At 50.0% G+C, this 16,880-nt stretch overlaps 1 protein-coding gene across 1 annotated transcript in view; it reads left to right on the top strand.

Annotated features, from left to right (window-relative positions):
- The window catches only part of ADCY1 (adenylate cyclase 1), a 98,106-nt gene that overhangs the window by 14,398 nt on the left and 66,828 nt on the right, over positions 1 to 16,880 (top strand). The window contains exons 2-3 of the mRNA XM_061165573.1: positions 340 to 489; positions 14,253 to 14,371. Of these exons, the coding sequence (XP_061021556.1) occupies positions 340 to 489; positions 14,253 to 14,371 (269 nt within the window). The remainder of the gene's footprint in view (positions 1 to 339; positions 490 to 14,252; positions 14,372 to 16,880) is intronic.

The following is a 16,880-nucleotide window of genomic DNA, read 5'->3' as shown; positions in this document are numbered from 1 at the left end:
GGCCGCCCTGACGGCCTCACTTTCTCTTGATTACCTCTTGAAAGACCCTGTCTCCAAGTATAGCCCCTCCTGGGGTATTGGGGGTCAGGACTTCCATGTGAATTTTTGGGGGACACACCTTGCATCCTTGCCCACTATTCCATTACATGACAAGCCTATAGCACAGATGACCCCTCAAAGGGTGCAGGATGAAGCCTGGCTTGTGGCCACATGAGGCTGGCTTGGCACGTGGGTCTAACTGGCGTGGTCATTTGGTGGGCTGGTGGTTGGAGGACGTGGAGGAGCCTCTGCGGAGCCAGGCCCCTGGTGCAGCCCTCTGCGTTGTTCTCTTCCCTCCAGCTGGGTGCCAACGCTCTGCTCTTCCTTGGTGTGAACATGTATGGGGTCTTCGTGAGGATCCTGGCTGAGCGCGCCCAGAGGAAGGCCTTCCTGCAGGCCCGGAACTGCATTGAGGACCGGCTGAGGCTGGAGGACGAGAATGAGAAGCAGGTCAGTGCCCAGGGTCTCAGCCAGAGGGGCGTGGGGGGCCCGGGGTCGGGGGATGGAGCCTCACAGTCTTCTACACCGAGGGCTTTGGGAGTGGGGCCAGCCTGACTCACCTGAGAGTCGGATAGGGGCCTCAGGCCCCCACTGGCCCCTGCGCCTCTGTGGGCCCGTTCCCTCGGCCTGTCGGGGAAGAGAGGACAGTTGTTGGGGGCACTGTGGGAGGGAAGGCAGAAGGACTGCCACCTGTGGCCTCAGTTTGCCTGCTGGTGATATGTGGTACCGGAGTGTGGAGGAGGTGCCCGGGGGCCTTTGCAGGCCTTAGGTGGAGGCAGAGGAGAGCCGGGCTTTGTGTCTCTGGAAGGGCTGCTGTTAGGAAGTGGTGGTCACCACGGCAGCCCCACAGCTGAGCATGGCCGAGGCTGCAGAGCACCCTGCCCGGCTCCTGCCAGCCCTGGGGGCAGCAGCACTGTACCCTGTGACCTAAAGGCTTGGAGGGAGCCGGGCTGGGTTCCCACCGCACCAGCCACTGTCAGCTGTGTGTCCCGGGCTCACTCCTGCAGTGATGCTTCCTCTGCTGCTGTCCTGGGACCACCGGGCCACTCTGAGCGCTCTGGGCGAGGCCTTCAGCTAGGAGCCCCCAGACTTCTGGGCTTTATGGAAGTGCAGAGGCTTGTTTTCCTGGGGTGGGATGGATGGGATGGGTTTATAAATGAGATGCTATTATGGTAAATATAAGGCATGAAGTACTGACTGTATATTTAAAAATGTACACATTTCCTTTTATAGGTATTGTAATGATGCCTAGTATTTACAGTAAAAGTTGGATATCATTTAGAAGTAGGTGGCTTATGTATATTTAGATCATGCGTACATCTGTGGGTGGCTTTGTCTGTGAGTGGTGTATGGGTGTGGGAACTGCTTGTCTGTGAGGAAATATGCACACGTGTGATGTGCACGTGCACACATGTGTGTTTTGTGTGCACATGTATGTGTGGATTTGTATTTCTGTACACGTGTGTTTTGAGTATGTGGGGCATGTGTGCAAATGTATACATGTGTATATGTGCTCATGTTAGTGTGTGGGTATATCCACGTATGTGGATTTGTATTCATGTGGATCTCGTGTGCATGCCTGTATGTCTGGGTACACATGTCCATGTGTGTATGGTTGTGGATATGTGTGCATTTGTGTGGATGTGCGCATGTGGATGTGTGTATATGTGTGCACACACATGTATATACTTGTGCATGCTCAGGTATAAGGAGTGTATCTTCTGGGGCTGTGTCCTGAACATTTTTCCAGACCAGCATCATTAGCACCAATGGGGAGTCTTTGTTGCTTAGAGGGCCTTGAACTTGGTGTCCTTACCTTCATCATGTCCAAGAGATCCCCAAAGTGAGTCTTCAGAGTTCTCTCCCCTTAAATACATCTGCTGAAGTGCTGGAAAGATTGATGTGGGGGCCATTCTTGTGTGGATGAATCTTCCTTTGCATTCCCTCTGTTTTCCCTCTTCTCCATCTCTTTTCAAATGTTTTCCTTTCCCACATTTTCTAATTTAAAAAAATTATTTGTCTTTATTGCAGTGCAATTGATTTATAATGTTCTGTTAGTTTCAGGTATATAGCAGAGTGATTCAGTTATACATTTTTTTTTCAAAAAATTCTTTTCACTTAGAGATTATTATAGAATAGAGTTCCTTGTGCTATATAGTAGGTCCTTGTTGGTTATCTATTTTATATATAATAGTGTGTATATGTTAATCCCAGACTCCTAATTTATGCATCCCCCTTTTCCACTTTGGTAACCATAAGCTTGTTTTCTATGTCTGTGAGTCTGTTTTTAAGTTCATTTGTATCATTTTTTTTAAAGATTCCATGTATAAGCTATGTCATTTGATATTTGCCTTTCTCTGTCTGACTTACTTTGCCTAGTATGATAATCTCTAGGTCCATCCATGTTGCTACATATGGTATTATTTCGTTCTTTTTTGTTGCTGAGTAATACTCCATTGTATAAGCATAGCACATCCTCTTTAGCCATTCATTTGTCTGTGGACACTTAGGTTGCGTCCATGTCTCGGCTGTTGGGAACAGTGTTGCAGTGAACGTTGGGGTGCATGTATTTTTTAGAATTATGGTTTTCTCTGGACTTACTTTCTCTGATTTTGTCTTTCATTTCTTTTCTTACTCCTGCCACTTTTCCTATAGACTACCTAGCTTCCACCCTTAAAACATGTTCAAATGCTTGATGCTCCCTCTGTCCCTTGGGTGGGTCCTGCCTGTCAGTGGTGAGGATGCTGGCCGCACGTGCGGGCTCTGCACATGTGTTTTTCCCCCTGTGCCCCTTTTCCCACCCTGGGAACACAGTGGCTGAGCAAGCTTTCCTGCTCTCGTCTCATGGAGCAGTTGCATCCCAGCCTCTGCTGCTGTTCATGTGTTGCTTCTCTGCAGCTCCGAGAGCAAGAGTTTATTTTCTCAGCCCCACAGCTGAGGAAACCCAGACTCATGGATGCTCAGAGACATGTCTGAGTTCTGATAGCAGGCCTGATGTTCTTAAGCAGGCAATCTACAAAATGGTAAATGTCACCCAATCCATCAACCCAGCTGAATGCTCCGTATCTTCAAGTTTTTGTCCTTATGCACATTCTCTCCCCACATCATTGTCATTGTGCTGTATATAGGATTTTATTTCTGCATTTTGACTTATTTCCCATAGGTGTATCCACCCGGTGCTCTAAAGGTAAAGGAAAACAGCTGCTGCTTCCTGCATGCACGTCTGGCATCTGACATTTAGATACTGTTTTTTAAAAATGTTTCTTTTTCATAAGCATCTTTATTCATATAGATTTGAAATAGCTTTGGTTACATCCTCAGCAGTGCAAATAGGATGTTATTTCTCTCCCTGGGTCCTGGGCATTTCCCAAAACATTTTGTGCTTCCTTTTATCTTTATAAGTAATAATTAGTTACACTGGGCTCTGGGGAGCAGTGGTTGAGTGGGGTCTTGGAGCCAACAGAGCCAGCCTCACAGGGAGCCTGTCAGAAATACAGATTCTCAGGCCTGCCCAGTCCCATGGGTGGGAAAGCTGGGGTGGGCCCAGCGTTCGGGGTTCTGGTGTGTATTCCCACTGTCGCTTGTGACCCACTGTTTCCCTCCCTCCCCCCTTCTCCCTGCTTCCTGTCAGAACTCGGTTCCTCCCGTTTATTCAGATGCTGGTTACTAATGCCGTGGCCACTTCTCCATGCATGCTTACCATTTGTATTTCTGTGGAGTGCGTGTTCTAATCCTTTGCCCGTTCATGCTCTGACTTTCCTGTGGGTTTGAACGAGCCTCTCACTAGAGAAAGACTGGTGCTTCATCTGAAGGGATCCCCTTGTTGCCCAAGCCTGTTCCTCTAGCTCTGCTTTTCTTTGTGTAAAAACTCAATCTTTCATGTTTTCCAATCTATCAGTCATCTTCCTTGGTGGTTTCATCTATTGCTGCAGAGCTGAGCGCATGGAATGTGGAGGTGAGTGAGGATGGGTCATCCCCATGAGTTCCCCTGGCTGATCTTGCGAGGGGGCGAGGCAGCATCCTGACTTGTTCTGTGTTTCCTATTGGAACCGGCGGGTGGTATCACAGGACAGCTGTCTCCCTGAGCGGCCTTGTACCCGGCACTCAGGTTGCTCCCTGCCTCTGGTTTGCCTGACTGTTTTTAGCTCAGGGAGCCTTGTCTCTTTGGTTGGCAGAAGGGAACCCTCGAGCTCACATGGGGCTCTAGCACCCCTCCGGGGCTCTCAAGCACCCGTAGGCACTCGATGCATCAAAGCCTGCCCGGGGACCGCCTGGCTGGGCCAGGGGAGCCTGCAGGTGGCTAGCTACCTCTGCCCAACTCACGCTTCTGTGTCAGTGTGGAAAGCACAGCCTCCTGAGTTGCAGGTGAGGGGTGCCCCGGCCATATAGGTTTGTCATCTGTTTGTGTTTTCATGTCTCAGCTCAAGTCGCAGAGCAGTCCAGTTCCATAGCTGCTTCTAGAGTCTTCTCCAGGCCCTAATCCCATCAGGCGGCAGCCAGGGTGATGTTGGTGGGTGCAGCCCAGTTTTGTGGAGGCGATGCTGGGGGTGCACCCCAGTTCTGGAGGGGGCACTGGGGTATCTGGCTCCAGAGAGACCCCTGTGTGATGGTAGGAATGCCCTTATCAGCCTCTGCAGGAGGTGGGGTGACACTGTGCTGGGGCTGGAGGGGTGGGAGTGGGGTCCTTGAACGAGGCTGAGTCGGGGAGGAGCTTGAGCGTGGAGGCCGAGCTGGAGAGGGAGGCTGGGCTTTGCACTCTGTGGAAGGACATGCATGAGCATGTGACCATGTGCCTGTGACGTGGGGCCTCTGATGTGTTCGAGCAGGTCAGACAGTTGGTCAGATGCAGGTTTGGGGGGTCGGTGTGGAGGCAGGACTTGGAGGCAGGTGGAGGGCAGTTACTCTAGAAGTTGGTGGGTTGTTCTTTCCTCTCTTCCAGGGTGAGTATCCTCCTGGAGGTATCGAGTTTGGAGTCTTTGAGAGGCAGGCAGGAGAAGGTTGTGCTTCATGGCTTGAAGCAGATGTTTCTCCTGAGCCGCAGGAGATGTGTTCTCCCTGGGACGTGCCTACTCTGCACAAATCTGCTGCCAACATTGTTCTTGCCCATGTTGATCGGTTACTTCTTTTTTATTGAAGTATAGTTAGTTTATAGGGGCTTCCCTGGTGGCTTAGTGATAAAGAATTGCCTGCTAATTCAGGAGACATGGGTTCGATCCCTGGTCCAGGAAGATCCGCTGGAGAAGGAAATGGCAACCCACTGCAGTATTCTTGCCTGGCGAATTCTGTGGACACAGGAAGCTGGCAGGCTACAGTCCATAGGGTCACAAAGAGTCGGATACGACTTAGTGACTTAAGTGCACACAGTTGGTTTACACTGCGTGTGTGTGTGTGTGTTAGTTGCTTAGTGGTGTCCGACTCTTTGCAACTCCATAGACTGTAGCCCACCAGGCCCCTCCGTCCATGGGATTCTCCAGGCAAGAACGCTGGAGTGGGTTGCCAGTTCCTTCTCCAAAAGGAACTATAGAAAGAAAGAAAGTGAAGTCGCTCAGTTGTGTCCGACTCTTTACGACCCCGTGGACTGTAGCCTACCAAGGCTCCTCCATCCATGGAATTTTCCAGGCAAGAGTACTGGAGTCGGTTGTGGTTTATAATACTGTGCTATTAATAGTTTCAGGTGTATAGCAAAGTGATTTAGTTGTGCAGGTTTCAGGGTGCACTTCATCACAAACCTTGGGGAGAGCCTCTGACTGTCGTAGGAAAGGATGCCACTGTGAGCTCTCACCACTCACCCCCTCTCAGCCGTGGGCATTCCATGCCTGTAATCACGGATTTTTAAGGCAACCCTGAGAAGAAGGTGATAATTGCTCCAGTAATCAGGAACATCCCCTCCCCTCCTACATTGTTTAGAGCTAATTAGCCCTGCAGTTGCTGTTTTAAAAGAAAATCCACCTGCTTTGTCTACAAAATCTGAGTTTGTATTTATCTCCTGCCCTTCTCCCTGCACATGTGGGCAGGCATGGTCTCCCCAGACATATCTCCCAGAGCAAGGCCTCCTCCGACCTTGTCAACAGTGGGAATGTTTGAAGTGGTCTGTCCTCCTCAGTGCAGCCCGCAGGCGCAGAGGGGCTAGAGAGGATGGGCAGGGGACCCGTCTGCTTCATGGGGCACACTCTCATTCTGGAAGTTTCCCGGCTATACTTTGAAATAGCTACCTGAGTTGTCAGTGTCCCCGAGGCTGACTCCTATAAGAGAGACTTGTATATGCTGAAGTGACCCCCCGCGCCCTTCACAGTCAATCAGAACAGACAGTAGCCCCTACACAGAGCTGCCCAACTCTGTCCTGTCCCCCAGGGTCTTGGCAAAACAGATGAATGAGCTTGATCTGAAAGGGTTCTTTCCTCTAGGTTCTTAGATCTTTAATTTTAGGCCTCTGTGTCCATAGTGCAGCATGTAAGAACTTCGTTCTGTTTTATAAATCTGAGAACTAGGGCTGGGGTGAAGAATTTAAATGATGTGGGAAGGATGATAAGGTGAGTGACAAAGTAGCTGGTGATACAGTGAGGACAGTAGAGGCCACAGCCCAGAATCCCCCCAAACCAGCCGTGGCCCACTTTCTCCCTTTATAGCCCATGTCTCCTCAGCCATTGAAAAGGCTCACACAGAGGTTTTGGGTTAGAATATTCCAAAGGGCTGTGAAAGGGTCTTTTTAATAGGTCTCTTTCAGTTTCAGACAAAAGTTGGTTCTTTGAAACAGAAAAGCCTTGGAGAGACTGACCAAGAAGAAAGAGCAGGCACAAGATGATTAAGGGAATGTACCCGCCACAGAGATAAAGCTGGGTTAAAAATAGATAAGAGGGAAATACTTAGAGGTTTTTAGTTTTGTTTTTTTTTTTGGCCAGGATATTTGAAAACTTAGACAAAATGGATAAATTCCCAGAAAGGTGTTAAGTTACTAAAATTGATTCTAGAAGAAAAAGAAAGCCTGAAATATCCTATGATCATTAAAACGATTGACTCAGTAATGAAAAGCTTGCCCCAGAGTCATCACCAGAACCCAGTCGTTCTACAGCTGAGTCACAGAAACTTCTGAGGAAAACGTTGTTCCAAGCTGGTTATCCATAGGACAGAAACTCCTTGTGACAGTGCAAAGTAACCTTGCTCATGATTTTGGAGGATGGAGCCAGAATTCCAGACTCTCAGAAATGCAGGTCAGACAGACACACAGGGGAGCAGCTTCTGCCCCCTAGTCCTGCATTCATGAGTGGTATCTGCCCTGAGGTCCTTTGCCTCTTGGTGCCAAGTGGGTTGGGAGAGGCCCAGCTGGAATTCCTGCGGAGAGTGGTCATCCTTGACCCGGCACATCTGAATGCTTGGCTTATGGCTCCAGAGACCCTGGAATGGAGGGAACCTGGTCTCAGCCAAATGTGGGACTGCATGGGGCACAGCAGCAGTTGGCTCCTGTGGGGAGGCCCAACTGGAGGATGGGGGGGTCTGAGGAGCATGCTACATGGTTGGGGGGGTGGTGATGTGCATTGGAAGAAATATAGAAATATTTTGTTGGGCCTTTGAAGGTTATGTAGGAGTTTGCCAGGTAGAGGAGGCTGGGAGACGGGGAGCAGTAGGTGGCTTTCACTCAGCAAATGGGGGTGGGGTGGGGCACACAGGTATTCCAGTCAGGGCAGACAGGTTGGTAAGCTGCAGCTCTGTCTTCCTTCAGCTTGGGGAGAGTTGGGGCAGAGTTGGACAATCTGCTCCGCTGAGTGGGGGTAGGGAGTGGACAGAGACCACTTGGGGGCCTCAGGGGATCACAGCTCCCCTGGGGTCTGACCCTGAGGTCTGAGCCTGTCAGAGCTGGGGAGCATAAGGAAGGGAGTGAGAGGCCTCTGAAGGTCTCCCCTTAGCTCCCTGGGGCCTCCTCCCTACTGCTCCCTGCAACCCGGCCAAGAAGCCTGAGGTCAGTGTCCTTGCCCTGACTGCAGAGGCCACCACTCCAAAGTCCCTGACATGCTTCAAATGCCATTATTAGGTCATAATTCCAAAATTGCATGCAATTGTTTACAAAGTGTATGCTCAGTTTGTCATTCTAACAAGGTAAATAAAATGTTGACAATTTTGATTTCCCATTGTGTGACGAAATTTATCAAGAGAGAGAAAATTTCTTTTTAAGTGATATAGGGTGGTAAGTGATAAGTGATATAAGTGATTTTTAAACAGATCTGGCTCATTCACAGCACCTTTAGAAACCAGCATAGTTGTTATTTATTTTTAATTAAAAAAAAAACCTATTGATCTATTTACATACTATTAAGTTCAATTTAAAGTTCAAAACAACTAAATGACTTCTGATATTTTGAGTGTGTAACCATTATAATAATCTATTTTTTGAAAATTTTCAATCACCCCAAAAAGAAAGCTGTACCCATTAGTGGTCACTCCTTATTCTAGACACTGTTAATATGTGTTCTGTCTCTATGGGTTTGCCTGCTCAGGAAGTTTCTTTTAAATGGAATCATACGGTATGTGGCCTTTTGTGTCTGCTTCTTTCACTTTGCATATTGTTCTCAAGGTGTATCTATGTTGTACCATTGGTCAGTGCTTCATTCCTTATTATGGCTGAATAGGATTCTACTGTGTGGATGGACCACACTGTTTTTTTTTTCCATTTATTTTTATTAGTTGGAGGCTAATTAGTTTACAATATTGTAGTGGGTTTTGTCATACATTGACATGAATCAGCCATGGATTTACATGTATTCCCCATCCTGATCCCCCCTCCCACCTCCCTCTCTACCCGCTCCCTCTGGGTCTTCCCAGTGCACCAGGCCCGAGCACTTGTCTCATGCATCCAACCTGAGCTGCTGATCTGTTTCACCATAGATAACATACATGTTTCGATGCTGTTCTCTCACATCCCACCCTCGCCTTCTCCCGCAGAGTCCAAAAGTCTGTTCTGTACATCTGTGTCTCTTTTTCTGTTTTGCATATAGGGTTATCGTTACCATCTTTCTAAATTCCATATGTATGTGTTAGTATACTGTAATGGTCTTTATCTTTCTGGCTTACTTCATTCTGTATAATGGGCTCCAGTTTCATCCATCTCATTAGAACTGATTCAAATGAATTCTTTTTAATGGCTGAGTAATATTCCATAGTGTATATGTACCACAGCTTCCTTATCCATTCGTCTGCTGATGGGCATCTAGGTTGCTCCCATTGGACCACACTGTTTATCCATTCATCTATTGATGGATGTCTGGGTTGTTTCTACTCTTCTGTTATTTTTCTAGTCTATTTTCTCTGTTTTTCAGTTTGGTCAAATTCTACTGTTCTGTCTTCAGGTTCACTAAACTTTCCTTGGTCCCCTCCATTCTGATGTTTCCATCTGTTGAGCTTCTTATTTCAGTTTTTTTTTTTTTTTAGTTTTAAAATTTCCATTTGATTCTTTTTTGTATCTTTTATTTCTTTGCTGAGAGTTTCTGTTTTTTCACTTTTGCAAGCATATTTGTAGTTGTTCATTGAATCATTCTTAGGATAATGGCTTTAACATCTTGCTAGTTATTGTGATTATTGTTTTGGTGTTGGAGTCTGTTGATAACCTTTGTTCATTTGTTGAGGTTATTTTGGTTCTTTGTATGATGAGTGATTTCTGACTGGAACCTGGACAACTGGGGTATTGTGTGTGAGACTCTGTGTCTTGTTTGAACCTTTTCTTTTGGCTATCTCTCTATGACTTCACTTGGTAGGGGAAAGGGGAGACCACCACCTCAATACTTCCTTGTTGAGGTCCAAGTCGAGGTTCCACACGGAGCCTCTGTTGGGCCTTATGGTGGTGGGGGTGCCTCCTTACTGCGGTGCAGGAGAGTTCTGGCTTCTGACTTGGAGGGAGGAGCAGGAAAGCCCTTGGTCTCTGCTGATGCAGTGGAGCAGGGTTGGTGGGGTGCACTGGGTGTTACCCGCTGGTGGAGAGTGAAGGCAGAGTTCTCTGCCTGGCTTCTCTGGCTCCCCAGCCTGGCGAGGATGGAGCTTTACTGGTTTTTTGGAATGGTTTGCCTGGAGTGGGACCATTATTGTATAGCAGTTTCCATCTCATGAGGCTACCCCTGTCCTGATCTTTTAGTCAGAGAGGGTCGAATTTACTGGAGCTTACTGTTGTGCCTGTTGACATTTCTGGGCCACCCACATTCCAGCACCCAGTCTGGGATATGTAAGGCAAAAAGAAAGTCCAGGCCCTCACCTCCAGGCCATCGCTCGTACAGAGATTTCTGCCTCCTTCCCTCTGCCTTCAGAGCCTTCAGATGACTATTTTATATGTAATGTCCAGGACTTTTGGTGTACTTAGTGGGGGAATAGGGAAAAATGCTTTTCCATCTTTTCAGAAACAGAGTCTTCATAATTGTTGTTTAAATATCTAATGTTCATTAAGGTTAATATATCAAGTCACATTTTGATAATCAAGATAAACATTGAGGTTTTTATATAGCCTGCATAGGATTCTGGGATATTTTGTATGATTCATATTTATAAATTTGTCCCTTTGATTTCTGGCTTTGTATCTTATTTCACTAGTTAGAACTCATCATGTAGCTGTCTGCTTCTAATGTAATGTTTATTGCTGCCGGAGGCTTTAGGGCTGGGTTTGGAATTGGATGTGGATTTCAGGTATTATCTTTATGATGTCAGCCAGCTAAGTTGTTTGCTGCTTTTTGTTTTTAATCAGGGATGGGCGCTTGATCTTTTCAGATGGCTGGCTGCTTTGCTCCCTGTGGGCGAGGTTGTGTACTTTCAAGTCTTGATTATTAATGTGTGTTGGCTTCAGGCACTATCTCTAATCTTGTGGATGGAGTTAATGCTGAGCCCTTGGTCAGAAATATAGCCTGCTGTTAGGAACTTCATATGACAGTGGCTTATGCAAGTGAGATAACTCTTTTTCTCTTACATACATATTCCAGGGCTGGCACTTTATGACCAGTGATGCAGATCTGACCCTTGCAATCCTCACAATGCAGTCTCCGTCTAGTTAAATGGTCTGCCATTGCTAGCATGTAGCTTTCATCCTCCTGAACCAAGATGGTCAGTACAGATCCAGCCATCATGACTGTATCCCCAGCAACAGGAGGAGGGAAGAAGAACAAACTGTCTTTAGGGAATATTCCAGAAATTTCCACTTGATCCTTCAGCTCCTACCTCCTTGGCCACATCTCGTTGAACAGGAGGCTGGACAATATAGTTTTCATTCCAGGTTTTCAAGTCCCCTGATGAGGACCAGTGGCTAGATTGTGGTGCTAGTGGTGGAGAAGGGACCCTGGGGCAGTGCTAACTCAGCCGCCTGTCTCAGCACCCCACGCTGCGCTGGTTGTGCACCCCTGGGCTGCAGCAGCTCCTGGCCTAACCCTCTATACCTGCCCCCCGATTTCCTCTTGAAGTCCCGGGCTGGTCAGTGTCCCTCTGCCTTTTCAGCCCTTCCCTCCTGGTGGCTGCCTCGGTTTCCTTGTTCTAACTCCAAGTCGTGCAGGACAGCTGAGGGGATGGAGAGACCGAGAGAGGGGAGGGCTGTCCTCAGCAGGACCCCCGAGGGGGAGGCGGCAGCTCACTCAGGGAGAGCGGTCAGTTCTGGGGCTGTGAGACGGTGAAGGAAGGTGTGAGACGGGCGCCGGGGAGGACAGTTTCCGTAGCTTGATTTGACTTGGGCGACACCCGGGTGCTTTTCCAAGAGCAGGTGACAGATTTAAAAGATGCAGGACATTTTTCATGTTCCTTTACCTGCTGGGTACAGCATCGAAACATGTATATCATCAAGTGTGAAACAGATCGCCAGTCCAGGTTGGATGCATGAGACAAGTGCTCGGGGCTGGTGCACTGGGATGACCCAGAGGGATGGGATGGGGAGGGAGGTGGAAGGGGGGTTCGGGATGGGGAACACATGTAAATCCATGGCTGATTCATGTCAATGTATGGCAAAAACCACTACAATATTGTAAAGTAATTAGCCTCCAACTAATAAAAATAATTGGGGGCAAAAAAAGATGCAGGAGACAAAAAAGAGAAGCCATAAAGAACTGTCATGGGAGGTGCTGGGAGGTGTGATACAAGATAGGGACCCCTGAGGGTCAGCGAGGACCTTCTCAGAACACCCTGCTGAGGAGGTTGGTGTGGTTATCACCCTGATAGACAGGATGGGATTGAGACAGAGCTTAACTAATGGCCCTGGAGGAGGCAGAGTCGGGATGGGAGGCCAGGCAGCTGTCCTGCGGGCCCTGGGACTCTCCTCCCTGAGACCCCCTGCATGGGGCTCTGGGGTGCACCCTGAGCCCCTAGACTGGCAGGTGGCCTGGGCTTGTAGATGCCTCTGATGCTGGGGCTGCAGAGAGGGCTCTGCGTGTTCCCAGGGCCCTTCCAGGGTGGCCTGCCTTGTCATCCAGCTGCTTCTGTTTCCCCGCCGTGAACCTCAGGGCAGTGACAATCTCTGGAAGCTTCCAGGTGGTCCTTTGATGGTGGCCCGAGTGAGCCCCCTGCCAAGTACTCTCTGGGACAGTGGGCTCGCCTGCAGAGGCTCCTGCCCATGGGTGGTGCTCAGGTTCGTCCCCAGAGGCCCCGCTGCTAAGGAAGGGCTGATCTGGTCCTGTCTACACTCAAGTCACACACCAGCTCCCATGCCCGGGGGAATGGGACTTTCTGTCCCCGAGGCTGTCCTCACACACTCACGTAGACTGGCACTTCTGTCTCAGAGGGTCCTCTCCCCATGCTGGTCACGGAGTGTCATGGGCTGCTGTGCTGTTGCGATGTTCCTCCTGAGTGGGGGGGTCTGTCCAGCCTGGAGCCGTGTGGGGGCCACAGTGGATCACCCCCACCCTGCATAGACCAGGCCTGGTTCACCTGGGCGCACACACTCAGCTCCACCTGGTGCCGGGCGGGGCTGGGCCTGGCCTCCATCCTCAGAAGTGTATGTGGGTATACGTCACCTGGGGAGACTCTTCCTGTGCATCAGACACATTCTCCCATCTTAAAATAACTTTATGATCTGGAGCCAAGGGGGTGAAGCCCTCACACCCCTACCCTAGGCCCCCGAGGCCATTTCCTGGAGGTGGGAGGGCTTTTAGGGTGGGTGACTGTTGTCACTGCTGCTGCTGTGATCTCCCTGCAGAGGACGTCACGCAGGGAGCGGCTGCCCCCAGTCAGGGATGGGGTCTTATGCTGCAGGGTAGACCTGGGGACTGCAGCCGGCCACCTGGTCTAGGTGGGAGATGCCAGAGACCCACGTGGCCCCTTCCGAGCCTCCTCCATTGACCAGACTGAGGCCCAGGGGCTGTGGGCCCAGCTGGGTTGGGGGGTGCTACTGGAGAGCGAGCGAGGGAGGGACTACTGCCCCTTCCTTGCCCCACGTTCACCCTTGTAAGTAGGACGTCTTACTTGATTGCAGGTGGGATCTTAATTCTGCAGTTTATTTTCTTTCCAAAGCAGAGTGTGTGTGGTTGGGGAGGGGCTGTGAAAGGGACTAAGGGAGGAGTCGGGGGTCTCACCCCAGGTTTCTGGAACATGGTTTCTCAGACACGGTGTGGCCAGTGGGATTGAGGCCAGGGAAGGCTCCACCATGAGGAGAGGTGGGGACTGGAGGAGGAAACCAAGGTCCAGAAAGGGTGACAGAGCCCCCGGGGGCAGCATGGTTCCTGTGGATAAGCCCAGGCATTTGGTCCATACTCTTAGGGGTGGAGAACCTTTGACTCCTGCAGGTCTGGGAGAAATCAGAAGACAAGACCAGGAGAAAATGCCACATTGTGTCCAAAGTCACTTATCTCTATGGAACACGGGCTCCTGTCTGTCGTTGGGCATGGGCAGCCCACCTTGAGGTCCCTCTTGAGGCTGTGTTGGGCGGTGGTGTGGGGAGTGAGGCTGGACAGGCTGGAGGCAGCGGTGTCTCCTCCCTGTGACCCCCACTCATTGGAGCTGGGGCACACGGGAGAGCTTGCCCCAGCAAGCTTGCCCAGTGCTCTGGGAACGAGTTACCTGTGCAGTGACAGTCCAGGCCTGGGCACAGCCCACCACGGCTCTGGGGCTGGGCAGGGTCCGTGGGACTGGACCACGTGCTGGCCGTGTGTGAGGAGGCTCTGGGGCCCCTCGTGGAGGGCAGCTCCTTGGCACCACAGTCACTGGATTGGGCATGTCCAGGGATCACAGGGAGGAGCTGCTTGTCACACAGGCCTGTCTCTTCTGTCCAGGAGCGGCTGCTCATGAGCCTCCTGCCTCGGAATGTTGCCATGGAGATGAAGGAGGACTTCCTGAAGCCCCCTGAGAGGATTTTCCACAAGATTTACATCCAGCGGCATGACAACGTGAGGTAGAGCTGGCACTGGTTTGGCCCTGTGATGGGCCTGGGGAGCTGAGGTGGGAGGTGATGGAGATGTGGGAGGGGTGATCGAGGAGGTGGGAAGTGATGGAGGAGGTGGGAGATAGTGGAGGTGGAGGTGATGTAGGTGGGAAGTGTTGGAGGTAGAGGTGGTGGAGGAAAAGGAGGTGATGGCAGAGGTGGGTGATGATGGTGGAGGTGGAAGTGATGGTGGAGGTAGTGGTAGAGGTGGGAGGTGATGGTGAAAGTGGAGGTGCTGAGGAGGAAAAGGTGATGGCAGAGGTGAGCAGAGGGCCCTAATTTGAGGGAAGGAGGGAGCAGGTGTGGGTCAGGAGTCCAGGTGAGCACTTGCCCAGCAGGGAAGCAGTTCCCACAAGGGGTGTGGGTAGGCTTCTTAGGTGATGCATTTCACAGTTGCTATTTCTCATTTCTTCACCTTCTGTTTCCTGTATTGGCTGGAGAGCATGGGAACTCTGTCCCTTAGCCAAACTTGGACAGTGGCTGTTAGGCTGGGAATTTGCCTGTATCAGGTTAATAATTGAGCATTGTTCTAGTTAGTGCTGGGCTCTGGGGCAGGTGTTCCTTTTACTTTGTTCATCTCATGGCAGCCCCAGGAGGTAGAGATGGTTATTCCTATTTTATAGGTGAGGAGATTGAACCCTTGGAATGAACCAACTTTCCCTGGACACTCTGAAGTTTGCTAATTTGTTTTTAAAGATTCTGTTAAGTTATAGTTTATTATATTAAGTCATCTGGATAAGGAAATGGCAACCCACTCCAGTATTCTTGCCTGGAGAATCCCAGGGACGGGAGCCTGGTGGGCTGCCATCTGTGGGGTTGCACAGAGTTGGACATGACTAACGTGATTTAGCAGCATGCATTGCCTTTAAAGGTCCTTAGAATAGCAGTGTTTCCTGTCTGGGAGTAATACTTGACAGAAGTGTCAGGTAGGAAATGATGGTTTGAAGGACCCATGCACTCCCTCTCCTTCTGGTCTTTGCTGGCTTTCTTGGGTGTTGGTGTCAGGCCTCCCTGCCCACTCAGCCCCTGTGGACACAAAAGGATAAGAAAATCCTCATTCTGTCCATGTCAAGTGCTGCAGACTGGGTCCCCACGAGCTGATGCTTGTTCCTCTGAAATGAGCCAAGGCCCACTGCCCATCCTTGTCAGGGTCCAAGCACCGCTGTGTGTGGGCTCGTGTGGCTAACAGCTGTCTGGTGAGTGCACTCACTCCCACTGTTGTGTCTCTTGATAAGGACCAGTTTTATCTTCCTACAGAAGATGGTGAAGCCAAATGGGATTAAGGCCTGATATGTGAGGCCAACGTTCAAGCCCAGTCAGGAAAGGTCACTTGGTTCTGTTTAATATCATCACACCCTTGGTATCTATGAGCACTGTCACCTCTACTTTATAGATGAGGAACTTGAGCTTCAGCAAAGTGAGGTGAGTGTGCAGGACTCCCTGGCCAGTGAGTGATAGGGTTGAAGCTAGTCTAGGATTGGCTGATGCTGATGCCTGCCTAGACCTTCCCATTTTGCACACTACCTTTTGTTACTGGTAAGGACTAGATTTAGTGACCAAATGCTCTGCTGAGAAGGCCAGACTACCAGAACAGTCCAAGGCACACCTTGCCAGGGCAGAGCATCTGCATACAGCAAGGAAAGCATCAGATATCAGGGTCTTCTGGGCCTGCAGGTAGAGGTGGGCATGTGCATGGGGCACCTGAGTGCCTTTCTCTTCCTCTCCTCTCCTATAATGGTAAATACAGATGTGACAAGTTACTACTCTCTTTTGCTGCTGAAAAGTCTCTGTCCATGTCCTATGGTGGGCTTCCCTGATAGCTCAGCTGGTAGAGAATCCACCTGCGATGCAGGAGACCCCAGTTTGATTCCTGGGTCGGGAAGATCTGCTGGAGAAGGGATAAGTTACCCACTCCTATATTTTGGGCTTCTCTTATGACTCAGCTGGTAAAGAATCTGCCTGCAACACAGGAGACCTGAGTTTGATCCCTGGGTTGGGAAGATCCCCTGGAGGAGGGCATGGCAACCCACTCCAGTATTCCTGCCTGGAGAATCCCCATGGACAGAGGAGCCTAGTGGGCTCCAGCCCATGGGATCACACAGGGGTGGACACGACTGAGCGACTAAGCGCATGTCCTGTGGGCCAGTGTGCTTGCTGCAGGCAAGACAGCCCTGAGACAGGAGAGGAAGCTGAGGCTCCCAGTCACAGGTAGTGTCGGCTACACCATAGCCCTTCTGGCTGCCCTCCGTCAGGATTCAGAGACATCTTTCTATAGCCCAAATATGGACATTTCATTGGGCTCTCCACAGTCCTTTTACGTCCAAGCCCAGTATGGCCTGGCTGAGTGTTGAAAGCATGTCCCAACATTCACATACACACCCTTGTCAAAGACTGAGAGACTTATCTGCTCCAAACATCTATGGAAATTTCTGTCTAGTCATTAGCTGAACACTATACCAAGTTAATGAAGCAAAGACTT

The sequence above is a fragment of the Dama dama genome, chromosome 18 (genome assembly GCF_033118175.1).
Source record: "Dama dama isolate Ldn47 chromosome 18, ASM3311817v1, whole genome shotgun sequence".
NCBI lineage: Eukaryota > Metazoa > Chordata > Mammalia > Artiodactyla > Cervidae > Dama > Dama dama.
The sequence above is the reverse complement of the archived record's forward strand: the minus strand, read 5'-3'. Positions and strand labels throughout refer to the sequence as shown.